This window comes from Lipophrys pholis, assembly GCF_963383615.2.
Source record: "Lipophrys pholis genome assembly, chromosome: 7".
In the NCBI taxonomy this organism is placed as follows: domain Eukaryota; kingdom Metazoa; phylum Chordata; class Actinopteri; order Blenniiformes; family Blenniidae; genus Lipophrys; species Lipophrys pholis.
Window position 1 is genome coordinate 25,694,397 of NC_137638.1, and position 12,477 is coordinate 25,706,873.

The 12,477-nt window shown below is 43.8% G+C and overlaps 1 protein-coding gene across 2 annotated transcripts in view; it reads right to left on the bottom strand.

Annotated features, from left to right (window-relative positions):
• Nucleotides 1-582: 582 nt before the first annotated feature.
• The window catches only part of fgfr1a (fibroblast growth factor receptor 1a), a 32,605-nt gene continuing 20,710 nt past the window's right edge, over nt 583-12,477 (bottom strand). The window contains exons 7-18 of one of the 2 annotated variants that reach the window (XM_080466667.1): nt 11,546-11,736; nt 10,253-10,397; nt 7,302-7,492; nt 6,819-6,964; nt 6,544-6,665; nt 5,635-5,745; nt 4,081-4,271; nt 3,877-3,999; nt 3,724-3,794; nt 3,486-3,623; nt 2,152-2,257; nt 583-2,054 (exon numbers count right to left, since the gene is read on the bottom strand). In XM_080466667.1, coding sequence (XP_080322793.1) covers nt 1,878-2,054; nt 2,152-2,257; nt 3,486-3,623; nt 3,724-3,794; nt 3,877-3,999; nt 4,081-4,271; nt 5,635-5,745; nt 6,544-6,665; nt 6,819-6,964; nt 7,302-7,492; nt 10,253-10,397; nt 11,546-11,736 — 1,712 coding nt within the window. In that variant the 3' untranslated portion in view covers nt 583-1,877. Of the gene's footprint in view, nt 2,055-2,151; nt 2,258-3,485; nt 3,624-3,723; nt 3,795-3,876; nt 4,000-4,080; nt 4,272-5,634; nt 5,746-6,543; nt 6,666-6,818; nt 6,965-7,301; nt 7,493-10,252; nt 10,398-11,180; nt 11,332-11,545; nt 11,737-12,477 lie in introns of both variants that reach the window. The other variant, XM_080466666.1, reaches the window with a different exon arrangement.

Genomic DNA, 12,477 nt, shown 5'->3' on the forward strand with positions numbered 1-12,477 from the left:
TCCCAGCAGTTCAAACCCATACAACTCCTGGCATAAACGGAACATGGATCTGTTACCCATTAGCAAGTGAACTGCTCTCCCTCCTTGCTGTAATACAGTATGCACTGAAGGCTAACTGCATTGACCCGAGCTGTGAGAGCCGGCTTTCCAAAAGGGTCGAGAGCAAGCCGCGCTGCACGGCTCATTTTAGCCTGTTGCGTGGAGACTGCGATCCAGGTGATGCATCGGCCAATGGCAGGAAGCCAGAGCCAGACACGAGGCATCAAGGTTGGCGCGGCCGGCTGATGGATGGAAGTGTAGCACCAGCACTTGCCGAGCCGTTCGCACCATCATAAATTACATGTTCACTGCCGGCTGTGGCTCCCTGCACTCGCCGACATCTCTTCTGATGTCAGCAGCGCATTATCATTTCTAATCGGGCCGCAGCAACCTGCGGTAAAAGGGTGGGGGGGGGGGGGGGGGGGGGGGGGGGGGTTGAAGTGGCTGCTGCTCCGTCTCTGTAAACACAATTTACATTACATACATACTTTTTTTTAATATTTATTGAGCAGTTTATAGAATGGAGTTCACACTCGTGTGTTTATCAATAGCATTTTATTTAGGGTAATCTTTGTTTTTTTACGATGACACGCATTCTGCAACCCTTCATCAGAAGTTATATGGCAGCAAATGTAACTCCCGTTAAAGCATTTACAGTAGAAGATAAGTTCATCACATGGAAGGCATGCACAGTGGAAGTGCATGATGGCAGCTGAAGTCGGTTCCTCCAATGGCAGACAACCAGGGATATTTACAGTACACACACACACACACACACACACACACACACACACACACACACACACACACACACACACACACACACACACACACACACACACACACACACACACACACACACACACACACACACACACACACACACACACACACACACACACACACACACACACACACACACACACACACACACACACACACACACACACACACACACACACACACACACACACACACACACACACACACACACACACACACACACACACACACACACACACACACACACGGTTGTGTCATTAAAAGCACTGGCAGTTAATAGAAAACCCAATATATATGTTTTTTCATCATTCAGGATTATGCAGTAAATTTAGGGGAATTGAAGCTGTGCTACAGCAAAAAAAAACAAAAAAACTGGCCATGTTATCCTCAGCAATTAATAAAATACCCTCATGTAACAACTGCCCCTAAGGACTATATTTAAAAATGGATCGAACAAATGCATCCTTGTACAAAACAAAATAAATCATTATGGTAATAAAAATAAGTGTACAGTGTAAATATATATTCAGATTTATAATTTTCTAACTGTATTTACAAAATAGACGACGGTGAACGATGCAGTGGACCATGGAGCTGCGCGTCTCTTGGTTGTATTTTCTCTGGATTTGGTCTGAAAAGCAGAAATCTGTCGTTCACTATGGATGAAATGACCGCGGAGGAAATCTAGAAAAAAACAAAAAAACAAAACAAAAAACCAACATCTGACCTAATCCTCGTCAGTCCGTTTTATTCTCCTGACCAAACTCTGGAATGCCCAAAGTGGTGAGAAACAGTGGGAGTCCTTTCTTTTCTGGCAATTCCCGCTAATACAAAGTGCCCCATAACCCTCGCCACCGAGCAGAACGAGGAAACGGCTGCGGATGTCAGTCCGTGTGATCCAACACGTTCTACAAGGCGTCTCCAGGCTCCTTTCGCACAGAGCACCAGTGTTTGTATTTTTTTTAGCTTCATCTCTGGGAATGTGGGGACGAGTCCTACCCCATGAGGCAAGGAGTGGAGGAAAGATCAACGTTTGTCTGAATAAAGATGAGGTATCAGCGTTTCTTAATGGCTGCCCCGTTGGAGTGGGGAGGGAACTTTGGCAGGCAGGGCTCCTCCGCTCCGGCGTCGTGGGAGAAAACCGAGTCCTCGCCGGAGGAGCAGGTGGAGCTGCGGGTGTCCGGGTAGTTTGGGGAATATTGGTCCAGAGGCACCGAGAGCTCCAAATACTCCTGTAGGCACAAAAAGGAAGGAGGAAAAATCAGCGTGTCGTTCCGGAAACCGACACCTGCGCTGCTTCTCAGCTTGCTTGGGAAAAGAAACACTCACCTGATTGGATGTCATGGCCAGACAGCGATCTAGATCCTCTACGAGCTGCTTGAATGTGGGTCTTTGAGATGGCACGGCATGCCAGCAGTCCCTCATCATCATGTACCTGCAGGGATCATAGATATTACAATTACACGGCGAACCTTCCAGCATTCGTTTAACAACTTCAAGTGTGGGCTCCGGCTCGTACGTGACGAGAGTCCAAACAAAGCTGAACATCATGTTCCAGCTGGACAGCAGCTCAGTCAACTCAAGTATTTGGTGTGTTTGGTCATCAAACGATCTCGGGGAGCATCGGTGTGTTGCTAAACAAGTGTTACAAGACACACGCCTCTGTATCTCCTCCAGATCGCTCTAAAGCATCTGTCAATTATTTTCATACAAGCATTATTTGTGATAGTTAAAATAATAATGTTTATGAGATTGTCCATGTTTGTTGCGCAAGGGAAAGAAATGCAAAAAAAGAAAAAAAAGAAGAAGAATTTGACAGCTTGAACATGGTTTCTTAAAATAAAACTATCTGAATGTAATATAAACATAATGCAGACAAAATGAAAAAATGGGAACCACCTATATATGAAGACATACTGACCTAACTTGTTCTTCCAAAAGGTGTTAAGATCCTCACAAAGTTTGCTACTTACGTTTTATTAACTCTAAAATCTTCCTCTGAGTTTTACTCAAGAAGCACAGGAGTCGGGAGCTCCACTGTACCTGGATTTCAAAGGACGTTTATGTTCTTATGTGCTTTTGAAATACCTTGTATGACTGTAATTATGATAAAATAAGAGATTTTATCCCGGAGTAATAACAATAAATCAGCAAAAAGCTGGGACGCATCAACCAACAGTGGATTCCTGCTTACTGCTCCGCTGACTGAGGCCAAGTTCATGCACTTGAATATTTGAAACATTTCTCTCTCCCTAAGCAAGTTTCACAAAACAAACCAACTATGTACGTCTTGACCACATCAGGACTTCCAGACTGCTTGACATGAACTGGGAACCCAAAATGTTTCCCCACCGCTGCCATGAAAGTGGCGAGTGTGCACTTTGGGGTTTTAACTGAGGCTCAGTAGCGCAGGATGGTTTTCTAAACTGAAATCCTAAAAACTAAGGTTTCTGAGTTTAATGCTCTTAATCGCAACACAAGCTTTATTTCAGCCCGGTTGCTCATCTCTGCAACGAGTCGGTGAAATCAAGATAAACTTTAGACCATAAGGGTAATGTTTTATAGTCACACTGTTAAATGTCGCAGGTTTTTCCTTCTATATCATGAAAATCGTCCTATAAGAACAAATCTTTTTGGTTTTATTGAGTGGAGTGTTTCCTTACAGTTCATGAGTGCATGTTGAGGGTTGGTCCATGCGGTGACCTTCTTTCAGCAGCTTGAACAGCTCCTCCACCGGGACGCCCGGGTATGGAGACCCTCCCAGCGTGAAGATCTCCCAGAGCAGCACCCCAAATGACCAGCTGCCAACGGAAAACAAACAGGAGTCTCTAGCTTTTCTGCACAACGAAAACAAAACTCGACAAAGTTTGAGCTGACGGAGCTCCGGCACGCCACACTCACACGTCACTTTGGTGTGTGTATATCCGGTCAAACAGCGCCTCGGGAGCCATCCATTTGACGGGTAAACGACCCTGCGGGGAAACACGTGCACGTTACTGTGTAATCCAAAGTAACCCATTCGTGAGTTACACTTTGAAAAATAAAAAGACTCACGTTGGTGGTCTTCTTATAGTAATCAATGTGGTGGATATCTCTGGCCAGGCCGAAGTCCGCTATTTTCATCACATTGTCCTCCGTTACCAAAACATTGCGAGCGGCAAGATCTCTGTGGATGCACTGCACAAATAAAACCGGACGTTATACACTGAAGTGACATTGAATTTGATACGTGAAGCTGATTGTGGGATAAGTCGACACCTTTTTGGAGGCCAGATACTCCATGCCTCGGGCCACCTGATAAGCACAGGACACCAGGTCTTTGATGGACATGTTCTCCACAGGAACCTGGTCCGGGTTGTAACAGTACTCCATGCCCGGCGGGCGCCGAGCTCGCAAGTACTCCCGCAAGTTACCCTTGGAGGCATACTCCACGATCACATAGAGAGGGCCTGGAAATAGTTGAAAAAACAAACAAAAGAGTGAGGATGTGGCGAAGACTCATCCTCTTCCTTCACAGGTAAAAGTCGGTGCCAACGAATACAGAACATAAAAATTCTATTTTTCAAACGATTAATTGGTTCTATTTCAAGGACCACATAGAGCTCGATGAGACATTAAGTGGGGTTGACCAATAATTGTACAAAGACCTTTATAAAACTCCAAATGTTTTCCTTTGTTAGATCGCCAAGGAGTATGAATACATTATGAAAAAGTCAACATGTAATGATTACAAACTCTTCAGTTGCATGTGAATCATGAGTGTTGGTATCTGCAGGGATATGGGTCTGTGTGGTGGTTTTTTGAACTGCTATTAACTGATTGTATTATATTTAGCTATTTTCGATGATACCTAACAGTTGGTGAGCATTTCACTGTATTTTGGCGCTTGAATGTTCTTGAATTGTGTCGCATTGAAAAAAGTCTGCTGATCAATCCAAACTCCAATATTTCTTTTTAAACGCGAGACAAAATCCTGTCAATCCTCAGCCAGTCGCATGCTTTCACAAATGTACCTTCACATTAGGGTTTTAAAACTATTCTTAGATATCTTTTACCACTACATCGCTGATGTCTCGACTCAGTAATTCTATTCTTACGACAGGGTGTTACTTTCATGAAAAGATGTAAATTATTGATGTATGTTCTAATATTTTTACCCTTTGCCATGTCATTCTATGGGCCGGAATGGAACCTGTCATGGGCTGATGTTTTTAACATTTTGCTCTAACTTATCATGCCTGCGTGCATTCTTGCAACATACCATGAAAAAGTAGAAGCATTTTAATTTGGCCAAAACTGCAGAAGGCAACTTATTCATAATCAAACAGAGTCCGTCTTTGTGAATGAAAGTACAGAGAACTGTTTAGTTTAAGATCCTGAGATACTGGACAAGTAAGAAAACACAATCTGCAGCTGCTGGCAGACTTTCTAAATACCAGGAACTTAAAAAAAGACATAATAGCTAGTTACCCTAAATAGGTTTCCAAACAGTCGGTAAGTGAAGTGGAGTCAACAAAGAGCTTTGCAAGTGGACGGCAGCAGATCGACTTGCACCGAGAGACCCGTCAAGCTCATTCTCGTAAAGATTTTCATCAGGGATGTTTGAAGAGTAACGGCGGCAGTTCAAACTGCGAGCTCGGAAGCGGGTGTCAGAGTCACTTATGCATGCTTTCCTACACACCCCTCGACGCGAGGCTCACACACTAACGCCGCTGTCTGAGGGACAAGAGTGTGTGCTGTCTGTGTGATTGTTGGCCTGGGCAGACCGGGGCGGGTCAGAAGTGGGGCCCCCCTCCATCTGTCTGGTCTTACCATCCTGTGTGCATGCGCCCAGCAGATTAATGATGTTCTTGTGCTTCCCGATAATCTTCATCATTTCCATCTCAGAAATCAGGTCTGACAGGTCTTTCTCAGTAGCATCAGCTGTAAGGAGAAATCATATGAAGGTCATGAGGTCACAGTGAGAAAGTGTAGACGAAAAGGCTGCAGCTTTGGTAGAAAAACTCCTCCGTGGTTAATTTTTTCACACCCCAAAAAATATCTTACAAACTCCGACAACAGCAGGTCGCTAAAAATTGGACATAGAGCATGCGATTGAGACAATCTGAGAGGAAACGAATAAATCATTTCCTTAAGCTTGCAACGAGAACTAAACCTTGAGATATGGAGCCTGAACATTCAGTTTCTACCATAAAATTATTCACATACTTATCTAACCACCACATCCACACACAGCCAACTCTAATGAGAGCTTTCTCCAATTCACCTTGCTTAAATTAATTCATAATAAATCTCAACTCATTTAAAGCAGTGCTATTTAAGCTAAAAACAGCTGGATTGTTTATCTAAATTAAGAATATGTATAAATGTGTAAGTTGTTGAAATTCAAATAAAAACCAAGAAAAAAATACTCCACGGGGAAAAGTCATTTAAAATGTGAAACAATAAAGGTTCCGTTCTTCCCTCCTTCACTCCTCTGGGCAGTTTAATAATAATAAACAGCTTTTTTTGATGTAATGTCAGAGAGTCTCATAAATTTTCACTCTCCTCTCCTGTGGCAGGAGCCCAATCACAGACGTCTCTATAACCTCTTCATCGCACTGGTCTTCAAAGCTTTCACCTCCCAAAAGCCTGGACTTAACTTTAAAATCTGAAATTACAATCTTCTCCTCCCAACACTTTTTTTTAATAAACAGTATAGATGAAGAATATTTGACTCACATTTCAACATTTTCACTGCAACTTTGGTCACACGGTTTGGCTTCTCTTTGTCCAGACCGAGCGCCTCCCCCATCACTACCTGACCGAAGCAGCCCTCGCCCAGCGGCTTCCCGAGAACAAGCCTAAGACGGGAGGAAGACGCATGAGAAGACCAAGTGTGGAACATGTCCTCAAAATCTACCAACAGCTTGGAATCGCCTTCATTAGTCAATTCATAATATTTCCATTCCCGCAGGTTATGAGTGAGTGTTCGGTGAAACGTGCAGCTGACGTACCTGTCCCGTGACAGCTCCCAGCGGGGGTCCTGCGGCAGCTCATACTCGGACACCCCCGACAGCATGGGGGAGCCGCTGGAGGAGAGGCGGGAGGGACGGACCAGCATCACTCCCGAGTGGATGGAGGAGCTGGAGTCCACAGACACCTGAGGTAAGACACACTCACATTACTCCTCTCATAGCGGAACAAACGCCAGGATCATTTATTGGCCAAAGGAAAGGAGAAGGTGGTTTGTTGTTACAATTCCTGTGAGGCCTCATGTAGAAGTGGTAGGTGTGTGATTAGTGCACAGTGTACCGTCACCTCGGAGTCTAAGCACCCTCTGAATGCTCAAACTTACCAGATGTGCAACACCCCCAACCTGAAAGCTCTCTAAAGGCATGCATTTAGTTTTAACAACATTTGATGGCATGCAGTACAAATACTAGACAAATATGTGAGAAAGTATAAATATTCCAAACCCCCTATCTACTTTCTGTTACCTGTCTGCGCAGGGGAATGCTTTTGGCCAGCTTGTGTACGGCCATCTGACTGTTGAAGTCACTTTTCTTTGAGGAGGTGCGGATCTTGACTATGATCGCGATGGCGATCATGACGGCGATGAAAAAGAAGCCCACACAGTAGATGACCACCTCCAAGTACGTGTGGCTGGCCGGGGGGTAGTGTGGGACGGCTAGAGGAGGGAGGGGGGAGGGGTGGAGGGCAGGGTGACAGGGGTCAGTCAGGGAGGGGTACGCTCAGCTGTCAGGAATATAAAAACACTGAATGTACATGCACAAGTACACCAAGCACACCCGTTCAAGTAGTCACAAATGCAACAAACCGGATACACACTCGCACACACACACACACACACACACACTTCAAAGCCAGAGCCTCTGACACAAGCACATATCTGATATAAACTTCCCCCAATGATATAGGGTTTCTCTTTTCAAGCTTTGTATGGCTAAGAAGTGTTCGCAGGGAAACCGAACCCTCAAAGGCTCGTTTGATTTCGGACATTACTTATTTTTTACTACAAGATTTATAATCCCAAAATCAAGACACACGTTTTAATTTCTTGATTTCACATTGTTGAGTTGATTTTTTGTAATGGGAATCTTAAAATAAGGTTTGTGGCTAACAAAAACACAGTATAAGTTTTTTTTTTTCTTTTTCTTTTAATTCTTAAATACAAAATATGTCAGAAAATGTGCCACACATGACTTCTGACTTTTATTTATCTTTATTTTTTTTTAGCTTTACACTAAAGGGCTTTACATAAAAATTTGTTCCGTCTCTCACGGTCCTGATTCGGGAAAACTCTGGGCGGGACTGCTTTCTTGTTTTCAGTCCAGCAACTCTTGTTTGATTGCTCAGAAATTTGACGTGGGCACGGTGAATGTGGAAAAGCAAATATGCCACCTTCGCTCTTTCGTTGCATATTTTTTTCTTTCCCTCCCCCTCCTCCCTGGAGTCTCTCGTGAAGTAGAAAATGTTCTAGCTTGTTCTTTGTCCTCACCACCTCAAGAAAAACAAATAAATTCCTTTCGCAGAGCGTGTGTCCACCGTAACTCTTCTGACTGGATTACGGCTTCGTAAAAGTGGAGTTTAATTGGGAAGACGAACAAAATGTGGGAGTTTTGTTTGCCACAAATCTTAAGTTTCTGCCACAACACAGAAACCATCGCAAAACGCTACAAAAACACAAAACAAAACGTGGTGTTGTTAACTTACATTTTGGTTGATTAACATACTGTATCATCCATGTGGCAATGTGCAAAGGATCCGACTTTTACATTTTTAAAACAACACATCACACAACACTGAACATTTCTGCTTCACAAAATAAAACTGCTTGAATTGATCAATAACATATCCAAAATCTAATTCTGGCTTGATTTTCAAAGCAATTTGTGTGTTGGTGCTAGTAATAAAAAAAAAAGCTCTTTAAAACAAAACAAAACAAAAAAAAAGTCCCAAGATATTAACGTGAAAATAAATAAAATAAAAGATATCCTTCAAATTCAGATCTTGTTTTTTTCCTCCCATTTAATGAAAACACCAACGTTTATCCATACCAGTAGTAGGGGTGTAATGGATTTCACTACTTAGTGGGAAAAAAAGGTTTGATACATAACTTGGTTTGGGATGCAAGTTTACTCTCTGTATAGCAGTTTTAAATCATTTCAATGGAATTAAATCCTGTTGCGATCACTAAACCATGAGTTTTATTCAAATTCAACTACAGTAATGGATTTTTATCATTAAAAAAAGGAGATATTGTGAGTCTAGACAAGCAGATAACTAATTGGAATGAATGGCAACATATACAACAAAAGAAAACTTAAATGTGATTTATTCTTTGATACAAATTTAACCAAGGAAATTCTATTAGGGCCACCCAATTGTTTTGATTCAGATTTTTTGTCTAAAAATTCTTAGACTAATATCATAATTCTGTCAGAATATTTCTTGGATAACACTAATCTTCTGTAGAGGAAATTTTATTCAGTCTTGCTCATAAATGCCTGGACGATTCAGCCTATCTGCCCATTTGCTTTTGAGAATTTGACTAAGATTAAATTAGATTCTTAATAAAACTCAAGTTGAAGTAAATGTCCCAACTAAAGTTAGTCGGGTTTTTGTTTTTTTTGCAAAATGTTTAATATTTCATACTGGGAACTATACTGAGGTTGACAAACAATGCATCCCAATCCAAGGATGCCGTACCGACTGAAGTGAACCATTACACCCATGACCAACACCAGCAACACAAGTGAGCTACACTTGTGTGAAGAGGCTAACTGACAAGCCGTTTGATAATTGGGAGAAATGCCCATTCCAGTCCCGAGGAATGAGCCACTTCCACCACAGAGAGCCAATTATCAAAGTCAGCCGCTGTGCTCACAGCAGGAAATGACATCAGCAATGCATGTCATTTGTAGCGCTTGTCAAAGAACATCAGCCTAACACCAAATCAAATGCAAACACCAATTACAGAGCAGAATGGAGGAGACAGTTCAAAGTGAAATCTGATCAGAGCTGCCAAACAACCCGTCTTTAAATGTGGGGTTCTACCTGGCTGAGACCATTCAAATAAACTTGGAAATGTTTTTCCTCCTTTGAGGTCCTTGGACTATTTCCGTTTGGTCGTTTATTTTGTTTTGGTACACCACAGAGCAGAGATGTTTGGGTTGCTTGGCATTTGCTGATTTCGTTGGAAAGACACGGCAGAGCATGGCTCCTACTCTCCCATCTGGAGAGTTAAGATGGAGTACGAGCCATGCTGAGCAGAGAGAGCTTTAGTAATGTGCCCTGGCTTCCTCTCACATTTTCACCCAGAGCTGAAGTCAGAAAAGACCTTTCCCTGGTAAATGTAGAGACAGAAAGCCAGGCTTGAGGTGGGAAAAGAAGAAATGACAGAAATACGAGACAGAACCACTGATACCTTCAAACACGGTCAACCATGCAGAGTGATGAGAGAAACCGATAGAATTGCCCGCCAAGCAGGTATACTCCCCAGCGTCATCAAAAGACACATTTCTCAGTTGAAGGACTTCCATTTCCTTGTCCGTGGTGTTAAGGCCAGCGGTCTAGAAAATAACAAAGGAAGCAGACCCAACAAGAGGCCCAAGAGGGAGAAAGTAACCATGAGTAAAAGGTTCTGAAAGAGAAAGTGGATGGAGGAGCGTTCTCCTCCTCAATCCAACACCAAAGTAACACCCCGGCAGAGGACTCTGTCAGGAAGAGCCCTCCTGGATCTGTTAGTGGAAAAGATGGTTAGGTTAGGTCTGTACTGCTGAACCCCACGCTGGGACGCACCGTCACCACATCACATAACCTCAGTCTCATCTCTACATGCACGAGATGGGCATGGAAAACTCCGCAGCAGAACAGGGCTCACTCACACTCTCACTCATTCCGGCTATGTGCACATTAGGCAAACAACGGGAGGTCTGTGCAACATAGGTAAGCAGAGGATGACAGCTGGGAAAAGAAGGAAAAAAGAAAAGAAAAGAGAGGCAGAATTTGTGAGCTGTGCATAGAGGACTTTGAAGGGCAAGAGAGCGAGAGTAATAGAAGATGGCAAGCGAGGCCCTTATTAGGCGGGCACAGGGCGGGCATGAGGCAGGAATGAGAAGGGATCCAACATAAACCTGAGACTAAACACTTTCAACTGTTCTGCTGGGAATTTTCCATAGCGTCATTTACAGTCAGGAGTGCCGAGGAGAGAGAGAGAGAGGGAGGGAGGGAGGGAGGGAGAGAGGGAGGAGAGAAACAGCTGAGGTTGTCTTGAGTTATATGGCTCTAGTATTTCCAGGTGGTCCTAGAAGCGCATCCACTGTGTCGTCCCTGCACTGCTGCGTGGCGGTTACCTGTGGGCTCATATTTGGTGACCGTCAGCCAGGCCGACTGATTGGCCTCTCCTATATAATTGGACACTTTACATATATACTCTCCGCTCTCCTCCTCAGTCACATTGTAGAGGGTCAGCACCTGAGCGTCCGAGCTATTGACCCCAGAATGCTGGAAATAAAAACAAGTCGTGTGCAAAAAACAGAAACATGCCGTCAATGACAAGAACAAGCTTTAAATTGGGGTTCATTTCAGAGTAAAAACAGCTCAAATACATCACAAGAAAAATCCATTTACAGCGAGTAAAACAAACAATCTGAACTATTGCCTCAACGAGCTTTGCGTCGGGCTCGTTGGTGGCGGACAGATGACCCTGAACTCCTACCTTGAGGACGCGGACATACGGTAAACCGTCAGAACCAACGCGACTCCCATTAACCTCGATGTGCTTCAGCCACTGGATGTGGGGCTGAGGGTCGCTGAACACTTTGCACTCGAACTCCACGTCGCTGCCCACCACCACGCTGCGGTTAGCCGGCAGGCCGGCCTGCAGAATCGGCCTGTGGGGGGATCGCTCTGCGGCAGGACACACAAAGGGCTTCGTTTTAGCGTTTTCTGAGCAATGAAGTAGAAACACAATATCCAAGACAAACAAAAATGTGCAACGAATTAAGAGGACCAAATGGCTGAGTGGTTTTTGGAAAAGCAATCAAATCGGTTTCTCTTACGGGAAACACTCGATCTGATGGTAAACACTGTGACCTCAATTATTGCATCTGTCACTTTAATTTCAGGCTACAATCTTTAAATCATGGGCTATAATGGGGATTTAAAAACAGCCATTTCCCAGCTGTATTCTGGGAGGAGGCTTCATAACACGCGCAAGCAAATGAAGTGTCTCAAATGATGTCGTTATTGCGAAAAGAAATGTTCTCGTGGCTCCACTTTGATGACTAATAACTCTCTAAAGAAAACTCAGAAGCCAAGGATCTGGCAGGATATCAGCTGTTTGGACTTCACTAACCGAGACATCCGCCGGGACTGAGTCAGCACTTGTGACAGTAGTTTCTTTTCATTGAACCGATGTCAGTGCTCGCTGGGCTGCGGACCTGCTCCAGCAGCCAGCCAAAGCCCCGGGGACGGCAGTAATGGAGGAAGTGGGACTGTGATTTATAAGTGGTGTAGGACGGAGTCAGAGGGCAGGTCCGAGAGGAGCAATCGCTTCTCTCCTCTGTGTGGATCCATCACTCGCGCCAAAACGTAAACAGGCCCAGTTTATCAAGAAAATTCAGTCTCAATTCAACCCTAAAGCAAGTT